Genomic DNA, 26983 nt, shown 5'->3' with positions numbered 1-26983 from the left:
AGCCAAGAGAAAATGAGGCCATCAGATAGAAATTCTACCATCCATTTTTAGATGGATTTCTAGTTGCTCTTTTTGAATCTTCTCTGTAGAGAGCTTACTCAATCTATACCTTAAGTGACATCCAGCCTAGTTTATTTCCCACACTGGCACCCTGTTTTCTAACTTCTTTCACTCTCTTGCACCATGGGGACTCTCTCTATGGATCTGTCATATGAATCCCATTGAGAAAAACATCACATACTTGAAATCCCATCAACTTTCCCAAATTGTTCACAACCACAGGAGCCAAAAGGGCTCCAAGCACTGTTCCCCTCCTTTTGATCCTGTGCAGATATCACATATGTTTCTAATGACCATGTATTTTAAAAGATCCTAGGCAAAAGAGAGCTGATGCAAATACAAACATTTTGGAGGACCTGGCATTCTTTTAAAATTAGTTTTGTTAATGGAAAGCTTCAGGTTACTCTGAAGTTTCACACTCTCAGGTTCTGTTCAGCAAGACTTTAACTTTTACTCATTCAATGGGTCTTGGCAAGTCATTTCCCTCTCAGTTTACAGAGCTCCCGTTTTCCCCACAGGGGAGTAGGCTGTGATCATCTGTGGTTCTCAAAGGACTCACACCCTAAAATAGATTCTGCAGTTTTTATTACCAAAACATCTATTTCGCAAATCTAGCATTCTGTATTCTCTCAATATAATGCTGTGCAATACAGCATCTATCAGAAAAACCATTAGACAATACGGGTAATGCTTATGCAACACGGTTTACTGTCCCAGCAAGAACTAGTGATTTGTTACACACATGATGCACCCATTGTACTAGATCTTTTGAGATTTCAAATGTGTGGAGGGCAAAAAGTCACCCATATTAACACTAGACTATGAATTCTTTGTAATACCAGGACATAGCCTAACGTCTAGTATAGAATAGGTATACAGTAAAAGTTTATGAAAGAAATGGCATAATTTGGGTTATAAGTGTCTGTGTTTTTAATGGGTTAGATGATTTCAAAATGCTAAAATTTAGAGCTTTGAGGGGAGAAGTATTGGAAGAGGAGAAAATGTTTTCTCTCTGCTCTTCACGTGCCTTCCTGTTTCACTTAGGGTTCTTAGTCACAAGCAGCAGAAACTGATTCTAGTTGCTAGGAGCAGAGAAGGCATGAATCGAAAGTGTATTACGTAGCTGGCAGAATAGCTGGGAAGGCTAGAGAAGGAGGCCTGAGCAATGGGCAGGACCAAAGATGAGCAACCAGCCTGAAAGAGTTCTCTAATGCTATGTCTTCAAGGTCCTTGGCCAATGTACATGGCTAACTAAGCCCAGATTGCATGCCATGTCATAGCTTTTGAGGACCTGGGAAACAAATGTCTGGCATTTCCCGGCTTGCATGATGGGAAGTAGCTCTGAATCTCACAATGGCTCGTAATATGGGAATTCCCTAAAGACGGAAAGGGCTGCACAAATGGGGCAGCCAGAAAAAAAAAAAAAAAAAAGTGAAGATTCTGCTACATTTCTCCCTGGACAAATCCCCAGGGTCCAGCATTCTGAATTTCTTCTCTCCTTTGACTTTTGGCCATCCCTGCTTTGACAGTCCTCAACACGGAGTAAACAGGAGCCCTGTATATCATGGGTCTCAGGCGGTTAAAAGCCACTGAGGAAGTAAATTGGTCATAAGTCTTCTGTCTACTCCTAGTAAGCACAGTTAGTACGATGGTTCTAAATCCATCCCTAACTCTTACCTCACCCCATAGCTATTTAATTTTGTACATGTATTCAGGCAAATGTGACCCAGGAGATTCTGATGCATACTACTGACTGGGAAACGTGTCTTAATTGTTCCCATTTCTCACAGTTTCTTTACAAACCATTTCTATTTTTCTGCAGTCCCCTCCCACACCCCATCAGTCCCAACCAATGGCCCTTCCGTCAGCTGGGAAAACTAGGCTTCCAATATACGCTCCCTCAACTTCTCTCTCTTTCAAATAAAATGACTTCATCTTTACCCATTCCATCTTCTGTCCTACTTCATTTCCCCATCTTTCCAAGCCTACCTTGGCCACTAGTGCTCATCTGGATGCCCTCTGGTCTAATCTGAGACCTAATACTTACCTTCCCTTTGGACTGTGTCTTTGTTCTCACTTCCCTGATGCCTAATTCCCTTTGGCCCTGAAACATTCAAGTCTCACCTGATCTAACAACCCTTCAACTTGACTCTGCTTCCCATTGACCACCTTCCTGTTCCCCCCACCACCTTCCTCTTTCACATCGAAACATCTGAAAGGAGTGGTTTGTACTCAAGGATGTTCCTTCCCCACCTCTCACTCATTCAAGTCTCTGTAATTGCTTACAGGCTCACCCACACACACACACACACACAGCTCTCTCAATGTCACCCACGGCTTCCTGGCTGCCCAAGCCTCTTAGTCTGCATCTTTCTTGACCTCCCCAAACCACCTGACTCTGTTGAAAAACCCTTTCCTCCTGTTGTGGCTTTTCGTAGAAACATCCCTCTTGATTTTTTCTTCTAATCTTCAGATGACTTCCTCAGCCTCCTTTCCTGGGCTTTCTCCTCTTCTCGTTCTGTTTTCTTACCCTGGCCATTCTTTCTTTAGCTATAACCACAATGTAGATGACACCCAGGTATGTGTCCCCGATCGTGATTCTTCTATCTTGAGATTCAAAGCTTTCCAACTGGTCACTTCCAAAAGATGCCTAAGCCTGTCTTCCGCTCCATCTCACCTTCCATCATGCCTTTTAAAAATTTAGCATAGTAAAATATACATAACATAAAATTTACCATTTTAACCACTTCTAAGTATGCAGTTCAGTGACACTAAGTGCATTCACATTGCTGTGCTCTTCTAATTCCTTTTTAATATCTGTGTAACTGGAGGGGAAAGGACCACTTATTCATCACCGGGGGCTGCCCCACCTTCATATTACTGGCCAAGCCTGGTGCCTGGTGGTTATAAACATGAACTCTGGAGGGTCTGATCTAAGTTGAAATCCTAGCTCCATGACTCTGGCTGAGTCTTTCCACCTCTCTGGTCTCACTTCGCTCATCTTGTATTCTCTACTCTTGTTGGGTACGCAGTCACTCTGCCGAAGTACTAAAAGCCTTGTTTATTTGTGAGCTAACACCCCTCAAAAAACTTGTCCTCTGGAGCTGGCACTGCAAGTGAGGAGAAAATGAAGCGTTTGAAGAAAGTGATGGGTCTTAGCCAGAAAGCAGAAGTTCTGGATATACTGGAGGGGGATGTCAAATCTGGTGTTGCCTTGGATTTACGACACAAACAGCTCCACCTACGCCTGTTATGAAAAGAAAGAGAAAACAATCAATCAGTGAAACTGTTTTGGTGACTGCTTCAGTCTTTGGGCAGAGTAGTAATTGCTCTTCAAGTGACAGGTGAAACCTCTCTGAATGTTGAGAAGGTGATTTAGTAGAAATTGCAAGAATTTGCCCAGGAAAGAGGTGATTTGGAGAAATTTGATGTGCCTACCTTTCAAAATGCCTTCTTAAGTTTTGCATTTATAGAGTCATCAAGGATCTAAAGAGGTCACATTGGTTTTTTCCCCCATGTTTATTTCATTTTATGGAGGAAAGTTTGCTTATGAATGTTGGGAATTCTAGCAGCCCCCTCCTGGAGGTGAAGACGTATTTTGTTTTTAGCTTTTTGTTTCCTTTTGGACTGGATCTTATCTTATCTCTCTCTCATTTCCAGCCCAGGCCCTGGCATAAAAGATGCACTTTAGAACTGCCGCCTGTTTCAGTAAAGAAGAGGTGAAGTGTTTTGGTGACCAGATCCTACTTTTCCTTTCAGAGACTGAGTACAGAAGTAAAGATTCTGAGTTTCAGCCCAGGATGTCACAGGATAATGTTCAGAACAGATTGCCCTTTACAAAGCACCTTTGTACGCATACTTATCTCATTCAGCACTGACAGACACTCCATTTTTTAGATGAGGAAACTGAGGTTCAGAGTGGTTAAGTGACTTGCCCAAGGCTTCACAGCTAATAAGTGATCAAGCCCATCCTAGCGGAGCACCTATAACTACAAACTCTCGGTTGTCTTTCTAACCCACATTTGGCCTCACAGAGGGATGAGCTACACCCTGCCCTTGGCCAACTTGACCGCTGAGGAGTCTGCCATTTAAGGCATGTGGATGAGGCAGTTGGAAATGTCCCCACGTGGAGTCGAAGCGTTTGGCAGGCAGGACGTGCTGGGGCCCCGCTTTCTGCCAGAGGCCCCTGGGCTGGCGTCTGCACGTCCCCAGTGAGCACGTGTCCACCTGGGCGCACCAAGCGTGCGCCCTAGCGGCTCCCGGTGCGCCCCGGGTGCCAGCCCGCCCGCGCGCTGCCCGGCCGCGCCTTGGGGGCCTCCCCACTCCCCGCGGCTGCAGCCCCGGTGTCTCCCGCCCGCTTAGAGCAGCCCGGGGCTGCGGCCGCGGGTCCCCCACACCCCAGGGGCGGAGCGAGGCGCGGAGACGTCAGGGCGGAGGACGAGCGCTGGGCGAGCGCGCCCTCCCGGCTGCTGCCAGTGGCCCACGTCCCCGACTGGCGCGGCCGGCGGCGGGGAGATGCAGGGAGCGGCGGCGCTGGGGCGCAGCCAGGCGGCCGGGCGGGCGGGGGCCAGAGGCTGAGCCGGGCGAGCCAGCCGCGCACACAGCTCTGCCCGCCACCTCCGAAGCGGATCCCCGGACGCCCCTCGGCTCTCCCTGGGTTTCTAGCAAAGTACCCCCCGGGGTGTCCATCAATTTCCTTAGGTGACTACAGCGTGTGTTTTGTTTTTCTTTCTTCCTTCCCTCCCTGTGTGCCCTTCTCCAGGATGGCAGAGGCGGAATTGCACAAGGAAAGGCTGCAAGCCATAGCAGTAAGTCCACTTTCATTTTATTTTCTTGCTCTATTGTCTGGGATGGAAGAGGACCCCGAGGGCTTCGGGGCCGTCGACATTCCAGCACAGTAGCCGCAGGACATGTGTTTTGGGGATAAAAGTCTGTCAAGGCTCAGCTACGCTGCTTTTTCCTTTATGGTCTGTAGATGGAAAGCCCCAGGGCGCGCTTTGGGCTGGGGATTTGAATGTGGAAGATTGGCTTAGAAATAAGATGCTTGCTACTGGGCTTTGGGGAAAGACTAAACGGAGCATGAGGGGGGTGGGGGTGGGGGTGGGGGGGCGATTCCTGGAATATTACCACCCAGTGCTCAGTAATACTCTGACTTCAGACACTGGAGAATGGCGGGAACGGTCACCAGAACGGTGGCTGCCATCCACTCTGCGGAAGCTGTTGGTGTGCTAAGTGGAAAACCAGCAATCAGCTCCACTGCCAGCCGCGCGGTAGAACCTCCTCTCTGAAAGCCGGAGTGTTCATTTTCCCTGTTCTGTTTGATATTGACAAGGGCACTGGCGCAAGCCATCACCCTGGGTGGGGGTGGGGGTGGGCGGGTGGTCTGGGGACTTCTTAGAACAACTGGGTCCTGGAAATAATATTCCAAGAGAGCCTCCTTCTTCTGGGTGTGGATCATCTGAAAACCTATTTTCAGCATACAAAGGAGCAACCAGTTTTGGCAAAGTTTATGTGCACTCTCAGAAAAGTGCGCCCATGTGCATCTTGGGTATAAAAGAGCTCGAAAGCTGCCTAAATTTGAGCAGTCCTGCCACAGTGCTGCCAGTGATCCACAGATGTGGTATTTTTACTGGAGCCACCGCAGCTGGATTATATATTTCCTTTTCAGATGAGGGAATGATTACTGCTGCTATATGAAATAATAGCAATTAAAAGAGGTCTCTTAACATATTGGCATAAAAGAATCGCCAGACATTCTTTTACCTAAGTACTTTTTTTTTTCTTTTGGGTCCAGGAGTTCCCTGGAAACACATGTAAATTTGTTGGAGAAATGGTGTGTAATGTTTTGGAAGCAAAGTCTATTAAAGTGTTTTTAAAACCCTTTGGACGGATCCTTCACTGGGAAATGCATACAGACTCTTCTTTTTTAAAGAAGCGTTTGATGTGGTCTCTGTGGCTCTGAGATCCTCTTTATCAAAGTCTTCAAATCTTAAAATGTCTTGGAGACTTTACAGCTGAAGCGAGAGAGACTGTTGGCACTGTTGAATGCTATGGCTTTTTTGCCTATTGGGCAATCTTTGAACTTGGTCCTCAGAACTCAGGAAGGCTTTTTTTTTTTTCTTTCCCTTTCCCTCTGAGTATGTGTATTTTGATGGTTAGTGAGGTTGTTTACGGTTTCTAGAGTTAGTGGCCTAGCAGCGTGGCCAGTATGTCATGAACTTGCTAAGAATGGAGATATTCCGTTCTTGGTGCCGTGTCGCTGGTGGGTGCTTTATATAAACTGAATAATAGGCTGCTTTAACTGTCCATGAAGTGGCTGCTCCGGAGAAGGTTCAGTTGCTCCCATCGGAGGCCGCTGAAGGTTTCCAACAGTTGTCACATTCTCTGCCTTTGCATGACCAGCTTTACTGGATGCCTGAGGAACAGCTGAGCCTCATGAAAGGACTTGCTTTCTGAACGGGGAGCCAGTAGCAGCTTACACTTGGGCCACCCTTTTCCGAGTGGGGCTGGGTAATCCCAGCAGAGGCTAAATGGACTTTCAAGAAAGATCTAGCCAGTCTGCTGGAATTCTCATGCCTGTTGAGTTGCGGAATTGAGTTTGTCCTGTACCTGGGAAGGTGTTGATGATTCTCATGAATGATTCGGCCTCAATGAATATATCTGTTGTTATTAGTGCAGACTTTCTAACATCGAATTAACGGTGTGTGTGTGTGTGTGTGAGAGAGAGAGAGAGAGACAGACAGACAGACAGAGAAAGAGAGAGAGAATTGAGAGATGGGGTGGAGGGGCTTGTGACCACATCAGTAAATAGTTCTGTGCCGTGCTTTGGTCTAATGCATACTCTCCAAATTTTGCAAACTTGCCTCTTTCTGCCGCCTTCCTGGGGTTCTCAGAGGACCCTCAGGAGCTCACGAGGCTGCTGCCAGAGCCTAGCCCTCCTGAAATCTCTCTGGAGATGTGAAGGAGGAAGAGAATGATTCTTTTGTTTGTTTTTTGTTATTGGTTATCTATTTTATACATAGTAGTGTATATATGTCAATCCCAATCTCCCAGTTCATCCCCCCCGCCACCCCGCTTCCCCCCAGGAGGAAGAGAACGATTCTTTATCTCTTCACCAACTTGGCTCCTCTCCAAGAGGAAGAGCAGATAGCTGGAGATTCTAATCAGTAGACTCTTGGCTACTCTTTAGTCCGGACCTTGGTTCCTTCATCTGTAAAGGGGGCTCATGAGTTCTACCTCAGGGGCTGGCTGTAAGGTTTAGATATGGTACAGGTGAAGGACCTGGCATGCAGGGGCCAGTAGATGGTCTAGAGCCCCCAATTCCTGTCTACACTGCTGCCTTGTCCTGTGAGGGTGAGAGACAACATCTCTGAAACAGAAAGAGTCTAAATAGCCTTCTTTATCCTTTCCTTTACTCGACTGAAGGCCAGAGCTCAGCCCAGTGTCAATTTCGCTAGCTCCTCAGACCAGGGGCAGAGATGTGACTGGAGGATCCATCCATCCAGTCATGCAGTAGGTATTTACAAAGTATTGCCTCTCGGAAGGGACTGGCAATACCAAAAAGTCAGTGTCCCCAAGTTTCAGCCATCAGAGGGAAGACTTTACCCTTCGCACACTTAAGTTCTAAAAGGGACAGATGTCCTGTGACTAGCCACATGATCATCTGTGGGATTTTTTTCCCCCCAAGGGAGTGAAATACTCAGAAACTATAGTGCTTTAATTGAATCTTCCAGTTGTGTCCAGAGACTAATCAATGAGAAAAGATGAATCTCAGCCTACTTCCTGCCAAAAGAGGAGCAAATCCATCTTGACAAGTGTCTCTACCCCCAGGTGCTCCCTCCATCCGTAGGGACTCTCCCAAAGTTGTAATTTTAGAAGACAGCAAGATGCCTCTATAGCACAATGAATGCGGGTAATCATTCAGGGCATAATAATACAGTTGGCATTTATTGACCATTTTCTATTCAGCAGGGCTCTTGTGACGTGTGTTCTTTAAAAAAAAAAACTTAAGTTGTTAGTAGTCTAACATAAACAATTACTATTCAGTAGCAGGAATACTTATGCAAATGAGCACACACCTGGAGCAGGTAAGCTGACCTGGAGGAGTTATAGAGCACTTTCCAAGAGAGGAGATGTTTGAGCAAGTCTTGAAGGTTGAAAAAAAAATGTAAAATAACACAGTAACTTCCCAATGAGCAGAAGGTGTTTATTCACTTGCTTGTTGTTAGTTTATTATTGATTTGAAATAGTTAGTATAAGAAAGGGAAAGCGAAACACATGAAGAAGTTAAGTCAGTAGCCAAAGGCACCAACTCAGCAAGGAGACTCAAGTGCATTTGAACACAGATGATGCCATTTAATCCTAATAAGCTGATGGGGTTGGAACGTCTATATTGTCCACGTTTTAAAGAGCCCGACCTTAACAGAAAGTGTCAAGGCCAGAATCAGAACCCACACTGGAGGGCACTGGAGCCCCTTTATTGACCACTGCCAGGATTGGCTCCCCACAAGATGGTGGCAGCATCTCGTGCTCTTCCCACGAGCTCACTGGGTGGTTCGGCAGCCTCTGTGTGAGCGGATGAGGCAGAAGCAGACTGATTCAGTAGCATCAGGAAAGGCTGAGACAAACCAGGAGGCCACATCCTTTTGAGAGTCTTCCAAGCTGGGTTTCAGTGCATGGAAATACCCAATGGGAGTTCTAACCGAGTGAGTAACATTCCCTTGGAGAACAAACCACTGTGTCTCAATAGAAACCAGTTTGAGGGGAGGATGTTGTTATGTCTGCACATCCGAGAGGAAGAGAGTCTTCCTTGGGCCCTGGTGAAGATAACTGAACGTTTCAGCGGTCATTGTGGGCAAAAGCCCTCAGAGACATAGAAAATACGGACACATGTGAGTGTGTCCATATTTACTGAGATATGAGGTGCCAATCCAACCTACACTGGCTCTTTAGGGAATGTTGTCACTTAATGAGAACTCAGACTCTGTCGAATAATAAAAACGATCTTTGGCATTTGTACAGCACTTTACAAAAACCTGCACGTGATACCTTAATTCTGAGCTGCGCTGGGCAGGTCTCATTGTCTCCACTTTACAATCGAGTATACAGAGGCATCTGGGCTCACACAGTGAGGTGTGGAAGAGTTGTATCTCTCTCCTGACTCCTGATTCCTCGTGTTAGTGGCACGTCTAGCCTTGGAGGGGTGCTGTGCTAGGGGCTGGAGCTGCCCTTAGGATCCTTCTGAGCTGGCGGTGGGGAGAGGGGTGAGCTTGGGGGTATGTGGGCCTAGCCATGACTCTGTGGAATCTGCCTTTTGGGGGATTTCACTTTGGACCCCTCTCCCTCTTAAAATTCTCCCCCAGAGGGTACAGATAGTGGCCTGTGGCTCCCACCTGACCCCATTCTCTGTCCTGAGAAGGCCCAGATGTAGGTGGGTGGCTTAGGCTGGTTCTGCCTTTTACCCACAAAAAAACACTCTTGGCATTTCCTTGGCTTCATCTCTCAGTGTTCTTCTTGCCTCTGAGCAATAAGACCTTGAGTGCCAGGGTTGCAGTGGGGACCAAAGGCTAAGGAGGCCAGTCAGCCCGCGCTGATTCAGGCCGCTTCGGTTGGCCTGCATGGCTTGGACAGAAGTCCTGGCTGCCATTTGCGTGTGATCCAGCCCAGCTTCCCAGGTCAGGGATCCCGCAGGGGTTCTAGAGACCCAAGCCCAAGACTTATAGTAACAAAAACTGTGATTCTTGGGGGGACCATCCCTGTACATGAACCTCTGTCGTTGGCAGGCAGCTGGTAAAGGGCTGGAGAATTGAAGATCCCAGTCATTTGTTATCTTCTTCTACATAAATGGTACCCTGCTTCTAAAAGTTCAAGTTGAGGCTTAAAAAATGGTTTGCTCAGGACATTGGTGCCAAGGAAGAGTTTGCCCCAGCTGGCTCTGCAGGGCCGCTCAGCCACTGAGGGCCCATTCAGTGTCATTGCCAGGTCTGGGAGTGACAAGGCAGGCCTTACACGGATATGCCCAAGGGCCATACACCTCTCTGACCATTTATTTGTACCTCTGAGTATATCAGGCTTTAGCCTCTTGGGACAAAGAGTAGCTGCTCTGGCAAGTCCCCTGTGAAATAGAGCAGTCATCATTTAAAAAGCCAAGCAGGGGCGCTTGTGGGTTATGATTTGTTAATATTTAGAAGAAAAACAGGGCTCAGTGAAGGCTTCTCTGCATTTCTTTGGGGTTACCCAGTGCTTTGTGGACCACTGCTATTGGTCCTTTGAACTACCCACGTTTCATCACTGATCGTTTTTGGGATGTTGATCAACTTCCTTGGCAGTGAGAGTTGATCATCATGTAGTGTGATGTTGACTGAGGCAGCAAATGGCATTGGTGCACAGAGACGGTGGTCCCCAGGGCTGTCAGTACCTCACAGTCTGGTGAGTAACAAGCGTGGATTCAGGGGTACGAAAGCCTTGGCTCACATCCCAGCTTTTCTATTAGTGTCTGTGAGACCTTGCTGGCCCTTGGTTTCCTCATCTGTAAGTTGGAGATAATTATAATACCCACCTTATGGAATTGTTGTGAAGGTTATTTGAGATATTTTGTGGGAAATACTCAGAGCAGGGGTACAGAAAACAGTCAACAAAAGTTTTCTGTTTATAGTAAGTGAATCAACAAATCATAACACATGCATCTTTATGGAGAAAATGGACGCAAAGGGTGAAAGATGAATTCTTTTCACCTCAACTGGTGAATTGCCAAACTGGGAAATTTCACGAGTATAGTAACACCTGAGAGTTTGCAGTGCAGGAGGATACTAATAATAACAATGGAAAGGATTGTTTATAGTCGACAGGAGTTGCAAACCCAAAAGGACCCGGGAGCCAGCCTGTAACATAAATGATTGACATGGATTGAGTGGGAAATCGTTAAGGACCTGGAGAGCAGATATCACTTCTCAGTGAAGGTACAGTTAATTTATACCAGGTGAGAACGTGGGTCCTATGTTGTCACATCAACTGATTCTCAAGAGAAGCCAGAAATCTTCCTTTTTAAAATGTGAGATCTCCCGTGTCAAAAAGAATAGCATCAAGTAGCTTAAAAGCTTTTAAAAAATTCGTGGACACAACAAAATTCCTTTTGGCCAACGGGTTGACCTTTCGTGACCTCCACATGTAGGTAGAGCTTTGAACATTACCATGTGCTTTCCTTATGCGTGGACTTGTTTGGATTTCATAAGGATGCTGTGAAGTGGTAGTACCAGCTCCCCTGAGATCTTTCAAAATGTTACAAAATCAGGGTGCATTTTCAATAGGGCTTTATGAGTTTGGTGTACAAATGTTTGGATCATTGGAAAAATAGTGCATATTTCCTTTTTTTTTTTTTTGCGGTACACGGGCCTCTCACTGTTGTGGCCTCTCCTGTTGCGGAGCACAGGCTCTGGACGTGCAGGCTCAGCAGCCATGGCTCACGGGCCCAGCCGCTCTGCGGCATGTGGGATCTTCCCGGACCGGTGTATGAACCTGTGTCTGCTGCATCGGCAGGCGGATTCTCAACCACTGTGCCACCAGGGAAGCCCTCCTATATTTTTTATTTCTTTATTTTTGGCTGCATAGGGTCTTCGGTGCAGTGCACAGCCTTCTTATTGCGGTGGCTTCTGTCATGGTGGAGCCCGGGCTCTAGGCATGTGGGCTTCAGTAGTTGTGGCTCACGGGCTCTAGAGTGCAGGCTCAGTAGTTTTGGTGCGCCTGCCTAGTTGCTCCATGGTATGTGTGATCTTCCCGGACCAGGGCTCGAACCCGTGTCCCCTGCACTGGCAGGTGGATTCTCAACCACTGCGCCACCAGGGAAGTCCCCCCCACTATACTTTTTTATATTAAATGAGCTCCTTGCAACCACTGACATTATTGTAACTCAAAGTTCACATCTAGTTAGGAGATTGCTATCTCAAAATTAACAGAGAAATTTAGAAGACAGCAGCTTGATGTGGGAAATTCCTGTTATCCTAGGAGCACCTTTAAGAGCAAGGTAGGCACATGGAGCCAGCACGTGTTGCCCAGGTGTTGGAGATGGTTTTGATTTGTTGTCAGCCTCAATTAGACAATGTAGGGAGATGGAGCTGGGCTCAGGACTACTAATAATGGCAGCAACTGCTACTGGGCGTAGACTTTGGCCAGAAATGGTGTAGAACTGTGATTCTCAAACTTCAGTGCATTAGGATCATGCCCTGGAGGGCATGGAGGGCTCCTTAAACACACAGATTGCTGGGTCCCACTCCCAGAGTGTTTGATTTAGTAGATCTGGGGTGGAGCCTGAGAATTTGCATTTCTAACAGGTTCCCAGGGTTTGTTCTTTCCAGCTGCAGCTGCTGTTCTGGGGAATACACGTGGAAAACCCGTGGGGATGTGGTAGAAGACCAGTAGCAAAGGGAGAGGATGGTCTGGGTCTTCATAAGTGGCACACGCCCACTGTGACATGCCCAGGAGTTTGTGAAGTGTGTCTATTTTAAAGAGGTGAAATGGAATGAAAGACCAAATTCAAGTCTTAATTAGTGAGAGCCTGAACCTAGCTCAGTTGGAAAGTGGTATAGTTGTGTTCCTCTTACATCAAGTGACTAATCCAGAGGAGATCTTGTTTGTCTTGGGTACTTGTCTTAATCTAGTTAAATAAAGTAAAATTGAAGACACCTGTTTCAAGGGTATGCTTGGGATTGGGATTGGCTGATCAAAACCATGGGCTATAAAATTCAGTTGGGGAGGCCTTAGGGAGCACCTCAGTGAGACAAGAAGTCATGCAACAGAGCAGATATCCAGCAGTACAGTGGGAGCCCCTTTGAGAAATATACATGCTACATATCAGGATGCTATAGATGGAGAAGTCCCAGAGCAGGTCAGCTAATCAAGTCTTGTGGCAGCCTCTCCAGCCTTCAGGCCTGATTCTCAACGCAGCTGCTTCTCACGTGAGCAACTCTAGGAGGAGGTCAGGATGAGCAAGCAAGTGAGGTTCATTTACTTAATGATGGTTAGTGGTTCTATCCTAAGCCAGTCTGTGTGCACAAGCCAGGCTTGTCATTGGCATGTCAAAGAGGAGTTTATTCTTGTCAAGATGTCCTCCAGGCTTCCCTCATCCTAATTGTAGCATCCATTGTTTGAACCAACCCTTCATATTCAGATGGATTCAGCCTCACCCAGGCCCTTATTTGTCCTAAAACACAAAGCACAGAGGCCACACTGTGCAGGATGAGACCTAAGAGAACACGGACAGACTGTTGGGTGATGGCCGCCCAGCATGGGCGCTTCATAGAGGCAAGTTTGCACTTGAGCGCTGGGTTTGGGCGAATACCGCACAGCTGAGACCTATTTCTGGCAGGAAATGCCGGCAGAAGCAGAGGTTTGGGGGGGTGGGGGAGCATGTCGGAGCTACATATGCCCTTGGTTAATGGGTATGTCAGTCTTTTCCATTAGTCTCATGTTGAATTAGAATCCACAAAAGGAGATTATTAAATACACAGAGAGACAGACAGAGACAAGCCTATAGCCTATTTACATAATGCTTGAACTTATATTAAAAATATTTCGGGGCTAGTCTTTGACTCTAGTATCAATGCTCCTATAGCATCCTCTGAGCTTAGCTAGAAGAAAGGAATAGGGAACCTGGTCCCTTCCCCTCGCATAAAATGGAAGGGGAATGAAAAGCCACATGCGCCCCCAAGGTGAAAGCCCTAGCTGTAGATGCAAAGGCTGTGAGCCAGACCTCAGAACACATCTTACCCCTCATCATATCCCCTCTGGCAGCCTACTTCTTTACCCTGCGGGCTTCCAGGCTCTTGACAGTCTGTGCCCTCCAAAATGTCTTCAAGGCATTTGTAAAACCTGCCCTTACTTCTTTGCTACCTTATACCGATTTACTTACTATTCTAGGTGGGTGGGATTTTTTTCCCCCTTCTAAATTATAACCAGTCATCTGAGGATTCACTTTATTTTTTAGTTCAGGGCTGAAACTTAAAACTTTGAGGGTTATTAAAAAAACGTTATTCTTAAGAGAAAAACATATGCTTGAAAACTTAACCCCTTGGTGGTAGCCAGGGGATCCTCTTTCTCCGAGTTTGAGTAATAGTGCAAACAATTTTTGAGACCAGTAAGTACCACATGGGGCTTCAGGATTGGGGCAGCTGTGATAGATGCATGTCCTTATGTGATGGATAGAGAAGCTGGGAGAGGTACCTTTTGGCCGACAGGCATGGGGTCAATCCAGAGGCTCCCCCCGGGCTCCTGGTTCATCTTTTTCTTTTTCTTTTTTTTTAAACAATATGGTTGAGGATAATCTTTATTGTGAGTAGTAGATTATTTACTTTTTAATTAATTAATTTATTTATTTATTTTTAGCCGTTCCGTGCGGCATGTGGGATCTTAGTTCCCTGACCAGGGATCAAACCCGTGACCCCTGCACTGGAAGTACGGAGTCCTAACCACTGGACTGCCAGGGTAGTCCCTCCTGGTTCATCTTAAACAGAGTTTCTATGGCCTGACTTGTCAGCTTGGGTTGGTAATACTTGCTGCCTCTAATGGGTTGGGAAATGGTTCAAAAATTTCCTTGCCCCAGTGGGACTGTGAGACATATAAGATCTGAAAAGTGGAAAAGAGTGTAGAGGTTCCTCAAGAAATTCAAAATAGAACTGCCATGTGATCCAGGAATCCCACTTCTGGGTATACATCCCAAGGAAATAAAATCACTATCTTGGAGACATAGATGCACTCCCATGTTCATTACAGCATCACTATTCACAGTAGCCAAGAGATGAAAACAACCTAAGTGTCCATTGACAAATGATTGGATAAAGAAAAGGTGGTACATACAGAGTGGAATATTATTTAGCCTTTAGAAAGAAGGAAGTCCTGCCATTTGTGACAACATGGTTGGACCCTGGAGGGCATTCTGCTAAGTGAAAAAAGCCAGACACAGAAAGATAAATACCTATAATCTCACTTATATGTGGAATCTAAAAAAAAACCATTGAACTTACAGTAACAGAGGAGAGTGATGGGTACTAGAGGCTGGGAAGTGGGGGAAAGGGGGCGATGTTGATCAAAGGGTATAACTTCCAGTTATAAGTTGAATAAGTTCTGAAAACCTAATGTACAGCATGGTGACTGTGGTTAATAATCATGTATCATATACTTGAAATCTGCTAAGAGAGTAGATCTCACGTGTTGTCATTAAACACACAAAAATGGTAACTGTGTGAGGTGATGGATATGTGAATTAGCTTGACTGTGATAATTATTTCACAATGCATATCAAAACATCATGTTGTACACTGTAAATATATACAATTATTTGTCAATCATACCTTAAAGCTGGGGAAAAAAATGATCAGTTTAAAAAAAAGATCTGGAAAGCTTGAAGCTAATGTGAATGGCCTTGAAAAGAAATACTGCTTATCCAGGAAGCAAAAACACACTCTAGATAGTGATGAGCCCATCATCTGAGTGCCCATTTTTCTTTTCCAGGTGGTATATAGGCAGCCTTGTTCATGAACAGTGAAGTCTGAGCATACGTGTTCAGAATTTAGTGCTGGTCATCAAATAAAACTTGCAGCAAAACCCAAAGGATATTTAACAACAGCTGGGATAGGTCTGTGGGGATGGGTCGGAAGGCAGGGCAGGTCCTGGAGGCTGGCTGTAGAATGTACTCTCTAATGGTGCCAGTTACTAGAAATGAGACTTTGGCAGCCTGATCACTCCCCATCCTTATTCACACGGGAGTGAGAATGACAGATGTCCATCCCATCAGCATTGGATATGATGGCCACGATGAAGAGAAAGCATTGGCCCTGACAACACAGAGGAGGCGAAGGTAAAAGTAATTGCTCAGGGCTTCCCTGGTGGCGCAGTGGTTGAGAATCTGCCTGCTAATGCAGGGGACACGGGTTCGAGCCCTTGTCTGGGAGGATCCTACGTGCCGCGGAGCATCTAGGCCCGTGAGCCACAACTACTGAGCCTGCGCATCTGGAGCCTGTGCTCCGCAATGAGAGAGGCCGCAATAGTGAGAGGCCCGCGCACCGCGATGAAGAGTGGCCCTCGCTTGCCACAACTAGAGAAAGCCCTCGCACAGAAACGAAGACCCAACACAGCAGAAATAAATTAATTAAGAGTTAGGACTTCAACATATTCATTTAAAAAAAAAAAAGTAATTGCTCAGTTACCCTCCTCTCTCTCCCCTTTCTGCCATCATCGCTCTCAATCTTGACATATCACTGCCTCTGGAGGATTCCAGCTCTCCATCTGCCCTGAGCCTGGGTCCACAGAGAAAAGCTGGAAGCAGAATGGCTTAGCATTGGGGAGGGGGGGCGGGAACAGGAGGAGAACCTCTCCCCTATAGGGAGGCAGGGCACCCCAGGGCTCAGAAAGCAAGTCAAAGATGGTAACTTGATCCTGTAGCTTTCTTTTAGGGGGAGGGCGGAAGGGTCTCCCAGTTCCTGAGAGCTTCCCATGGGCCAGACACCCTGCTGAGTGCCTTATACTGGGCGTTAAAATCTCAGTTGTGCACAGGTATCAGGTTGACGTGGTGGCTGAGCTTGTGGGACTGTGGTGACCGTAGAGGGTGGGTTCCCCAGAGGGCAGGCAGCATTCAACTCCAGCTGATGGGTACTTTGTGGGAATATAAGTCTGAGATCTTCTATTCTTCAAGGCATCTAGCAATCCAGCTTTTGAAGGAAGTCTGTTGATATTGATATGTTCATAACCATTGGAACACTGTATGGGCCAAACCAAACACAGTGAGATTTTAATACAGTGTGTGGGCTGGATTCATTCCTCACCCCTGACCCCACTCCCTACACCCACCTCGGGCCCCCAGTTTCCCATTTCTGCCTTTCACAGCATTTTTATTTAATTTTAAAGCCAGTAGTATGTGGAGGTGATAGGGTAGTAGTGTTTCAGCCTGAGGCTAAGTCAGATGTAGGTATGTTTAGGTCTGTTGGGCAAATTGGTGGGGGACCTGCCGAAAGCCCATCGAGGGCCCTCTGGATGGGGACCCTATAAGAAAACCATAGTCTCAGGTTAGAGTCAGGATTGCTACTTAAATCCGTTCCTTATCCAGCATGCTGGATCAACTCGCAAATTCTCTGTAAGAAGTAACAACTGAAATCACTCCTTAAAAAAAAATAATAATAATAATTAACATAGAGCAAAATGACCTTTTTGATGTACACATCTCTGAATTTTGTAACATGTAGATTGGTGTAACTGCCAGCACACCCAGGATGCAGAACAGTCCATCAGCCCTCAGGACTCCCCCAGGAAACACTGTTTTTTTAAACTCAGTACACATTGGAATGTAAAGGCCCCACCTTGCACCCTGACTTTAAGGATTCTGAAAAACACTTGGGGTGAGAGGGTTAACCAGAACAGGAAACTGCGGTTCCCAGTCTTTGGTGGGTGACTCTTTCATAATGAATGCCCCTCCCAAACCTATAACAAATTCTTGCTTTTCCCTAATAAATACCTACCACTCCAGCCTAGTTCCTTTTTTCTCTAGCCTCTACTAGAGTTATCACATTTGGCAACTAAAATTATAGGATGCCCAGTTATTGCAGGGGACACACTTTTATACTAAAAAATGATCTGTTGTTCTTCTGAAATTCAGATTTAACTGGGCGTCCTGTAGTTTATCTGTCAAGCTCATCCACTTCACATATATGCTGCATTCACAACCGAGTTTAGAACACACTTTTTCTGGGTCTGTGTTTCACTCTTCCATGTGAGTGTGAAAATACTCATTGGTTTTACTTTATTTTTTTCCCTTTCTTATTTCATTTTTTTCTATTTAAAAAAATTTTTTATTTTATATTGGGATATAGTTGATTAACAGTGTTGTATTAGTTTCAGGTGTACAGCAACGTGATTCAGTTATACATATACATGTATCTATCTTTCAAATTCTTTTCCTGTTTAGGTTATTATGCAACATTGAGCAGAGTTCCCTGCGCTATACAGTAGGTCCTTTTTGGTTTCTGTTTTAAACATAGCAGTGTGTATATGTCAATCCCGAACTCCCAGTCTATCAATACTCATTGGTTTTAAATAGTAATAAGTTTGTAGGAAGATAGGGCATGTACTGGAAGGCCAAGAGGACCTCATCAATACATTAATGTGTTTTCAAGAAACCCACCAGACGTATCCTTTCTGGAGAATAAGAAATGGATTCATGTGTGTTGGAGGGCAGAGGACAACTGGATTTCAGAAACTGGGACATTTTCCAGCCCCCCTTCACCCCCCTCCCCTGGCCCAACCTGTGAATAATATGAGATTGCGAAGACTAAAAAAGGAGATTGTTCACACTGGGTGATTTTGCGAATATCACTGGAATGCTAGCCTTCAGCAGGCCATATATCTTGCATTGAGCAAGATGGGGCCTTGTGGTCTGTTGTCCGTGAGTCATGCGGAGCTCACAGCCAGCTCATTCACAGCCGGGGTGTTTTGGTTGAGAATGCTGTGATGGTTGATTGATTCCTCTTGTTTGTTTGTTTGTTTTTTCATTTAGCAATTTTACTAGTGTGATTTCAGAATCATAATGAGACGAGAAGGAAAATCAATTTTACAAAGTACCTTCAGAATGAAGAATGATTGGAGATTCCAATTTTCTGTCTAGACCAGAGTCAGCAAGCAGCAATCTACAAGCCAAGTCTGGCCTGCAGTCTCTCTTTCATAAGGCCTGTGAGCACTACGTGGTTAGTACATTTGTAAATGGTTGGAAATTTAAAAAAAAAATATTTCATGACATGTGAAAATTATATGAAGTTCAGATTTCAGTGTCCACACTAAAGTTTTATCAGAACACAACCATTCCCATTCATTAATGCGTGCTCTATGGCTGACTTCATACTACAGCAGCAGAGCTGAGTAGTTCCAACAGAGACCATACGACCTGCAAAGCCTAAAATATTTATTCTCTGACCCTTTATAGAAAGACGTGGCTGACTCCTGCTCTAGACTCTATATCTATTCTATAACCATAGAAGTATGGTTGTGTTTGTCTTTAAGGTTCTAGGAATCTTTTAGCTAAAGAAGTAACTGTTGTCTGGTTGCTAGCAGTTCAGAACAGTAAACCTCCTAGGCATGTATCCAGAGAAAACTCTAATTCGAAAAGATACATGCACCTCAGTGTTCATAGCAACACTATTTACAATAGCCAAGACGTGGAAGCAACCTAAATGTCCATTCATTGACAGATGAATGGATAAAGAAGATGTGGTATATATACACAATGGAATATTACTCAGCCATAAAAAAGAATGAAACAATGCCATTTGCAGCAACATGGATGGACCTAGAGATTATCACACCTATGTGAAGTAAATCAGACAAAGACAAATATCATATGATATCATGCATATGTGGAATCTAAAATATGATGCCAATGAACTTATTTACAAAACAGAAATAGACAGACATAGAAAACTTATGGTTACCAAAGGGGAAAGGGGGGTGGAGGGAAGGATAAATTAGGAGGTTGGGATTAACATATACACACTACTGTATATAAAATAGATAGCAACAAGGACCTACTGTAGAGCACAGGGAACTATGCTCAATATCTTGTAATAGCCTATAATGGAAAGGAATCTATCTATCTATCTATCTATATATATATTCAATTAAATATTATACATGTATATAACTGAATCACTGCAGTACACTCGAAACTAACACAACATTGTAAAGCAACTATATTTCAATAAAAATTAAAAAAAAGGCGGCACAGTGCATGAAAAAACATCAGTAAAGCCTCAGACTCCCTTTTCACTCTTTTCTGGGCTGCTAAGATGGAGGCTGACATTTGCTGAAGCGCTCGCATACTGCATTTTGCTACTCTACGGTTTTCTTGTTACATCCTCACTATCTAAGCCAACTATGTGTTTTCTTTTGAAAACCAGAAAATCTGATGTCTTAGAGGTAATGGGTTGGCCCATCTAGAAATAAGTGATTACATTTAAAACCATTTTTTTTCCATTGACAGGGGACAAGAGGGTAGAGGAAAAGCACTGGTGATTCTCCATATCGTTTTTCTTTCTCCCCAGAAATTGCCAGAACTCTCATTCCGTGCTCGCCGGGGATTTTAAGGGTGAAGTGTCAGAATGGGAGTCAGAGAACACACCCACCACATTCCCTGAGTCCGAGCAGGAAGCCAGTGGAAAGTGGCTTCTGACCCGCTGCCCTGTCATTCATTAGCCCTTTGCTGAGGGTCAGTTACCTCCTGGAAGCCAGAGGACCAATCGCTTTATCTGTAAATGAAGTGACCAGCGGGTACAAGCTGCTGATGGCCTGCGGTAGCAGAGTCCACTCTAGCCTCCCTGAATCATCAAATGTTTCCCTTCTGCCCGCTTCCCTTTCTTGTCTAAAAGGGCCAGCTGCAATTTTGAGTCTTGTCTGCCTGGAAATTTCCAAAGGGACTTTGGTGCCTTAGTAAATATTTTCAAATTGCCCAAGGGAGATAGTAGAGCCATAATTGTGAAATCAGGTTTAGAAGGCGATTACTGCAGTACTTGGGCCGGCCGTGTGAGTGTGCGGGGGCAGGCCGTGGGTGTGGACACTCGTGGTTCCTCGCTCGGCCGGTGGCTGGCTTTTGCTTTTCTGGTCAGATATACGCCAGACCCTGACATTCTCTATCTGGGCAACTTCTGAGCAGCTGCTGGGAGAATAGGAAGCCAAGCATGGGGTTAGCATAGGGTTCCCTCAACTGTGGCGCTGTCGACAGTTTGGACCAGATAATTCTTTGCTGTGGAGGGCTGTCCTGTGCATTGTATGATGTTCAGCAGCATCTCTGGTTCTATCCAGTAAACGCCAGTAGCACTGCCTGTGCCCCAGCGTGACAATCAAATGTGTCCTCAGACATTGCCAAATGTTCCCTGGAGGACAAAATAAGCCCTTTGAGAACAGCTGATGTCGTATAATGTAAGGGTTACCTGACCAAATGTATTTCCCGTACTTTCAGTATTAGAGATCCATTGCTTTACGCCTTCCCTTTCACCCTTAGGGATTCATTCCTTGAAGCCTTGGAGGCTTTTTTAGTTTCCAGAATGTCCCATGAAAATACAAGTTTCTCACAAGGGGTAAAGCCCCAAGCCTGGGAGGACACATGCTTCTCATCTCGTGTTAAGCCTGACTGTCTTGGGAAGATGTCTGAGGCTGCATTTGGGTTTGGGGGAAAGAACAGCATGATAGAGTACAGGGGATGAGGGAGTTGCTCTTTGTGTGTAAAGAGGCTTCTTACCTGGTATCTCTGCGGAGGTTCATCAGTCAGGCCCTTGTCTCGGGTTGTAACTGCTCCTGGGGGCACCGTTCTTACGTGGTCACTGTAGCTTCGTGTATTAGGGAAGTTTTCTAGCAGGAGCCAGGAAGGTGTCTTGGAGAAGAGGTACCTTTTCTAGATCCCACAGAGCTACCGTATGGGCTGGCAGAGGTGCTGTAGTCTGCTTGATGGGAATAAGCAGCAGGAAGCACAAGGAGAGGAGCAAAGGGGCTAATTCCTATCTCCCTTCACTTGATTATAAGCTCCTGGAAGGCAAGGGCAATGTCAATTTCATCATTACCCCTTGCTGCCTTCATGGTACCTTTCACATAGCACCAAAGCCTCTTCAGTGACCTTAAGCAGGGTTCTTAACGTGTTTTATGTCTCAGATTCCTTCTCAGTCTTGTGGACTCAGAATAACGCTTCAGTGCACACAGTAAAATACATAGGACTAAAAAGATGACCAATTACATTGAAATACAGGCAGCACAATATTAGAAAATTGCGATAGATAACATCTATTCTTCTATATTATTGTATTAAATAAAATCTAGTGGCAATTCTAATACATACTCCAATTTCTAATTATTGATGAACATAAGTGATATTTCAGGTTATCTCTGACAACTATAATGCGATCTGAAAATACCTGCGATTTCCATTCACAGCGAAGTCATAGGTACTGAAGATATTTCTGAGGCTTGTCCTTCTGTTCGTAACTGAAGGTAATGCTACATTTCAGCTAGAGGTTAGTGAAAACAGCCTTTAACTGGCTACCCTGAGTTCTGGCTCATCCCTGGTCTCCCTGAATTCTTTCTTAACCAGGCGTCTGCTTTAAAGCTCCCTCTGTTCCTCCACGTGATGCTACCCCAGCCACCTGCTTGGGACTCTTCCCTAGCAAATTTCTCCAGGTTCCTTCTTCTGTCAGTACACACCTTTCCATCTAAACCCTCCCGGCTGGGTTGTGTCTTTTGTCTCCTATCTGAGTTCGCAAGGCAAGGGAAGCATCCAGCCCCCACTTGGGGTTCCCGAGCTTAAGAGGAGAGAGGGAAGCAGACGCATCCTAGATGTCCAGTGAACACTTGTTCGGATGAATGGTCGCTTTGCTGACTTTACCCTTTTTATCTGGGGTTGCTATTTGATGCTTGGGCTGTGTTGCCAAAAAAAAAAAAAAAAACCACAACCTAAAAGTTGAGAATTATGTTTTCTTCGGTGACCTTACTGAGGACTATAGCCCGGGATGGCAGCCTCTCAGACAGCCCTGAAGGACTGTTCCAAAGAGGTGAGGGAAGAGCCAGGATATATAGTTTTTGCTGACAAAACAAACAAACATGTAGTCCAACATCGAAAGATTACTGCTAAATCACACAAAAAACACACATGTCAAGTTAATGATCTGAATGCTTTTCTCCGTATGGGAAGATGCAAGAGTCTGGGCTCATTGAGATGATTCTTTCGATATGCATCTTAACTATCTAGGGCCAGTTTCCTGTCTTTCTCCTTCCTGAATTCCCCTCAGGGTGCACCGCTGGGGTGTCTGCAGTGGCTGACGGCTTGATGGCGGGCAACACCGTTGTTTACTGGCATGGCAGGTGACGTTCTTTGTTTACTGAGACGGCAGACGACTTTTTTTTTGTCCACAGCTGTGTTTGAGCTCAGTCCTCTCTTGATGCCTCTCTTCTGCGTGGGGAGCAGCTTTCAGTGTGGTTTGCCCTATTCCTGGAGGTCTGCCGATCTCCTCTGGGAAGAAAGAGGGCTGGGCACCCACTGTGACCTCAGAAGCAGCAGTGAGCAGTGTGAGTGGTAGGATCCTTGACCAACAATGAGCCCACCACATGCACGTGCCACGAGCAGCTGGGCAGAAGCCGTCAACATCCTCATTGCATGCCTTGCCGTGGACCACCAGGGCGGGGGACATGCCTGCGAACCAGGAGCCTGGGGATTCAGGATGGCTACAAGGGAATTTCAGAATAAATAAATAAAAAGGAGCCACCTCTAATTAGTTTCCTCTGACATTAAGGTCAGCAGGTTCCAGAATGTTCTGTGTGAGGTTAGCACCTGTGTTTTTCATCAAATGAATGTCAGTGTTCTACCCAATTTGGACTATTGCGGCTTCCAAAGTTTTTTTTCTCCCTGGATTGCTATAAACAGTCTGTGTTGGTTTCTTAGGGCCGTCGTAACAAAGTGCCACAGACGGTGGCTTAAATAACGGAAATGTACGGTCTCACAGTTCTGGAGGCTGGAAGTCCGAGACCAGGGTATCAGCGGGATGGGTTTCGTCTGAGGGCTGAGAGGCAGGCTCTGCTTCAGGCCTCTCTCCTTGACATGTAGCTGGACGTCTTGTCCCTGTGGCTCTTCCCATGGTCTTCTGTGTGTGTGTGTGCCTGTGTCCACATTCCCCCATTTCATGAGGATGCCAGTTATACTGGATTACCTCTGTAAAGACCCTATTTGCAAATAAGGTCACATTCTGAGGTGCTAAGGGTGAGGACTTCACTCTGTATTTTATGGAGGGACACAGTTCAACCCATACCAGGGTCCCTGCCTGTTGTGAGGTGGCATCTGCATCTCACAGTGATGGCCATTCACACCCTAGTCTGCTTCTGGCTGTGGCAGTAGAAATCGTGTCCCAAGGGAAGTGGCCCAGGGACTCATAAGTAGTGGGTGCCATTTGCCATGAATGCCTCAAGCCTCTTCCCTTTGTCACACTCATGACTTCCTCTTAGCACACAGGACCTTTTTTTTTTTTTCTTTGCGGTATGCGGGCTTCTCACTATTGTGGCCTCTCCCGTTGCGGAGCACAGGCTCCAGACGCGCAGTCCCAGCGGCCACGGCTCACGGGCCCAGCCGCTCCGCGGCACGTGGGATCCTCCCGGACCAGGGCACGAACCCGCGTCCCCTGCATCGGCAGGCGGACCCCCAGCCACTGCGCCACCAGGGAAGCCCCACACAGGACCTTTTATCTGGAAAGGCCTAGAACAGCATTTCACACTAAGTTGTAATGAAGAAAGCTTAAACATTCCCTCTCCTGAAAGCCAGTAAAAAAACAGAGGGCAGAGCTGTAGGCTACGTCCCAGAGCTCAGAATGTCACTTAGCCACCGTCGGGGCTGTTTTGTTCGGGACGCTGGATTTCCCCCTCCTCACCACTGGTAATGACGAAACCAGGCCTGGTGGATTCGTGGGTATTTAGAGTTTGCCGAATTCTCTCACTTTCATTATCTTGTTGGGGCATCGATACAGAGTAGCACGTTTTATTTTCTGCATTTCATTTCAGAGAAAACAGCAGCTCAGCTAAGTAATTTGTCCAAGCTCATACAGGGCGACATCATCTGCGTCTCTCTGCCAGATCTTCCCAGCACACCTACCCTGTCACCCTCCATCTCTCCTCTGGGTCCCCACAGTGTGGTCCAGGCAGCCTGAGTCTCAGAGGCTCGCTGATCCCCTTGCTCTGCCCCAGGGCTCAATCTGACCCCTCCCACCCTCCCCAAGAGGCCAAAAAGTAACCTAGGCCCGGTGAGTGTGGCCAAGGTGAGAGTATTCTTTGTTCCAAGTTCTAGGCTAAAGGGGCACCTTGGGCAAAGTCATGAGGCTTGTGAAGGAGTGGAGCAGCAGCAGGAGATGACAAGGAGTTGGGTGTGGCTGGAGCATGCCAAGAAATGAGGCCAGAAGGGCAGGGCGTGCTGGGTCGCAGAAGGCCAGGTGTGCCAGGGGTGGGGGCCAGGACGTGGTCCCATGGTTGGCAGAGCCCATGGCTTATCAGAGGCTGCTCTCGTGGCAAGATGAGGCAGGGAACTGCTCCCTGGGTGCCCGCCCAGCACTCCATTGCTGTCGGTGCTGGTAAATTGCTGAAGGCTTCTGAGGTGGCCTCTCTGTTCCTTTGGTGCAGGGGTCACCTTTCGCTTTTATAATTGCTTAAATCACTCTCTTTGGATGGAAACTCAGAAGAAGCGTCTTAACCAACTTCAGCTGAGAGCCTTATTGCCGATGGAAGCCAATTTAGAGTTGGAATGTGGAGGCTATTTCTGGACACTGTGACATCCTGTTCAACTTTCAGAGGAGCCCGGGAATAAAGGGGTGACTCAGTCTGTGAGCTTATTTTTAGGGAAAGCTGGGAATTCAGTCTGGAGCCACTCAGAGTCCTCAGTGTCTGCCAGTGCAGGGGTGCTGTTAGTGGAGAGACTGCTGAGCAGAAATGCTGTATTTATCATCAACTGTTACCCAGCACCTCCTACACTCCAGCATATGCTTTATTGATTTGAAAACAAGATGGGAATCAGCGTAAACAAACCTTTGAGTCACACGAGCCTATTTCAGGGCATTTACTTTTTTTTTTTTTTTTTTTTGCCATACGCGGGCCTCTCACCTCTGTGGCCTCTCCCGTTGCAGAGCACAGGCTCCGGACGCGCAGGCTCAGCGACCATGGCCCACGGGCCCAGCTGCTCTGCAGCATGTGGGATCCTCCCGGACCGGGGCACGAACCCGTGTCCCCTGCATCGGCAGGCAGACTCCCAACCACTGCGCCACCAGGGAAGCCCCCAGGGCATTTACTTTTGAGAACCAACTTCAGAACTGAAGAATTAATAGCATAAGAGTTCCTGTTTATTGGGCATTTAATATGTACAACATATTTTGCTTTGCAAAAATTTAATGGGAACATCGATACTGTGTTAGAGGTATGTCATTGTTGTCACTATTTCAATAGTTGAGGAAATGTTAACTTAAGGAGGTGAAACATTATCCTATGACAGGGTAGCTGAGTTTGAACTCAGATCTGGCTCCAAAGGCCATGCAAATGACCACTCCAGGTCTGGCAAATAAATGGCTCGAATGCTGCCTCTCTTTGGTCCTGGGTATCACTAATTGATCATGGGATCATTGCCTGCTCAGCTCAGATTTGGCCTCAGGATCCTTCTCAACACAGTGCTCTAGGTAGCTACCATGACCAGCTGAGCAGCATGAGCAGCACTGAGGTAAAGCCCATCTGTCATCTTAGTTTTATCTTTGTTTTGGCTCAAAATGGAGTCTTTAAGTCTGGAGACTTTGTTATTGTTGATTTCTACAGATCTATTTATAACCTTTTATTTCCTAAACACTTATAAGCAATGGAGCATTCACTGCAGTTTCCTTTTACAGTCAGTGGAGACTCTGTATTCTTTAAAAGGGGCTTCTGACTGCCTTGGAGGGAAGGATGACATTTTAGGACCCCAAGCCTTGAGTAGACAATAGGCTTATGTGTGGGTGTCTGCAGTGATGAGTGGGAGATAGAGAATGAACCTTAAGAACTCAGGCCATTTATAGCAGTAAACCTCTCAAATAACCCAGTCTGATTAATTACAGCAGGGTGGTGAGGTGGGATGGGTGGATGGGGTAGGCAGGCTAAGACAGCAAGATGCTGGGGCCAACTCTGGGGAAACTTGCTCCTCGTCAGTTGCTGTGAAAAATGTCACCTCAGCTGGCAAGCAGGTTGTCCTAAAAGTGTAGCACAAATGGGAGCTCGAGGTCCCAGTGGGGAGAAAGGAACTCCTTAAAAGCAAGCTCAGACAAGAGAAAGGGGAAGAGAATCCCCAGCGTGGTAGCAAAGGACTCCACCATGCAGTAGGATGAGATAATGTGTCCAGGAGGAAGTTCTTGGTCAAGGT

At 46.2% G+C, this 26983-nt stretch overlaps 1 protein-coding gene across 6 annotated transcripts in view; it reads left to right on the top strand.

The window, feature by feature from the left end:
• Window positions 1–4667: 4667 nt before the first annotated feature.
• The window catches only part of PALM2AKAP2 (PALM2 and AKAP2 fusion), a 355342-nt gene continuing 333026 nt past the window's right edge, over window positions 4668–26983 (top strand). For all 6 annotated transcript variants that reach the window (XM_082843083.1, XM_082843080.1, XM_082843082.1 and 3 more), the window contains exon 1: window positions 4668–4868. In XM_082843083.1, the coding sequence (XP_082699209.1) occupies window positions 4824–4868 (45 nt within the window). In that variant the 5' untranslated portion in view covers window positions 4668–4823. The remainder of the gene's footprint in view (window positions 4869–26983) is intronic.

This window comes from Leucopleurus acutus (assembly GCF_964270905.1).
Source record: "Leucopleurus acutus genome assembly, chromosome: 7".
NCBI lineage: Eukaryota > Metazoa > Chordata > Mammalia > Artiodactyla > Delphinidae > Leucopleurus > Leucopleurus acutus.
The sequence above is the reverse complement of the archived record's forward strand: the minus strand, read 5'-3'. Positions and strand labels throughout refer to the sequence as shown.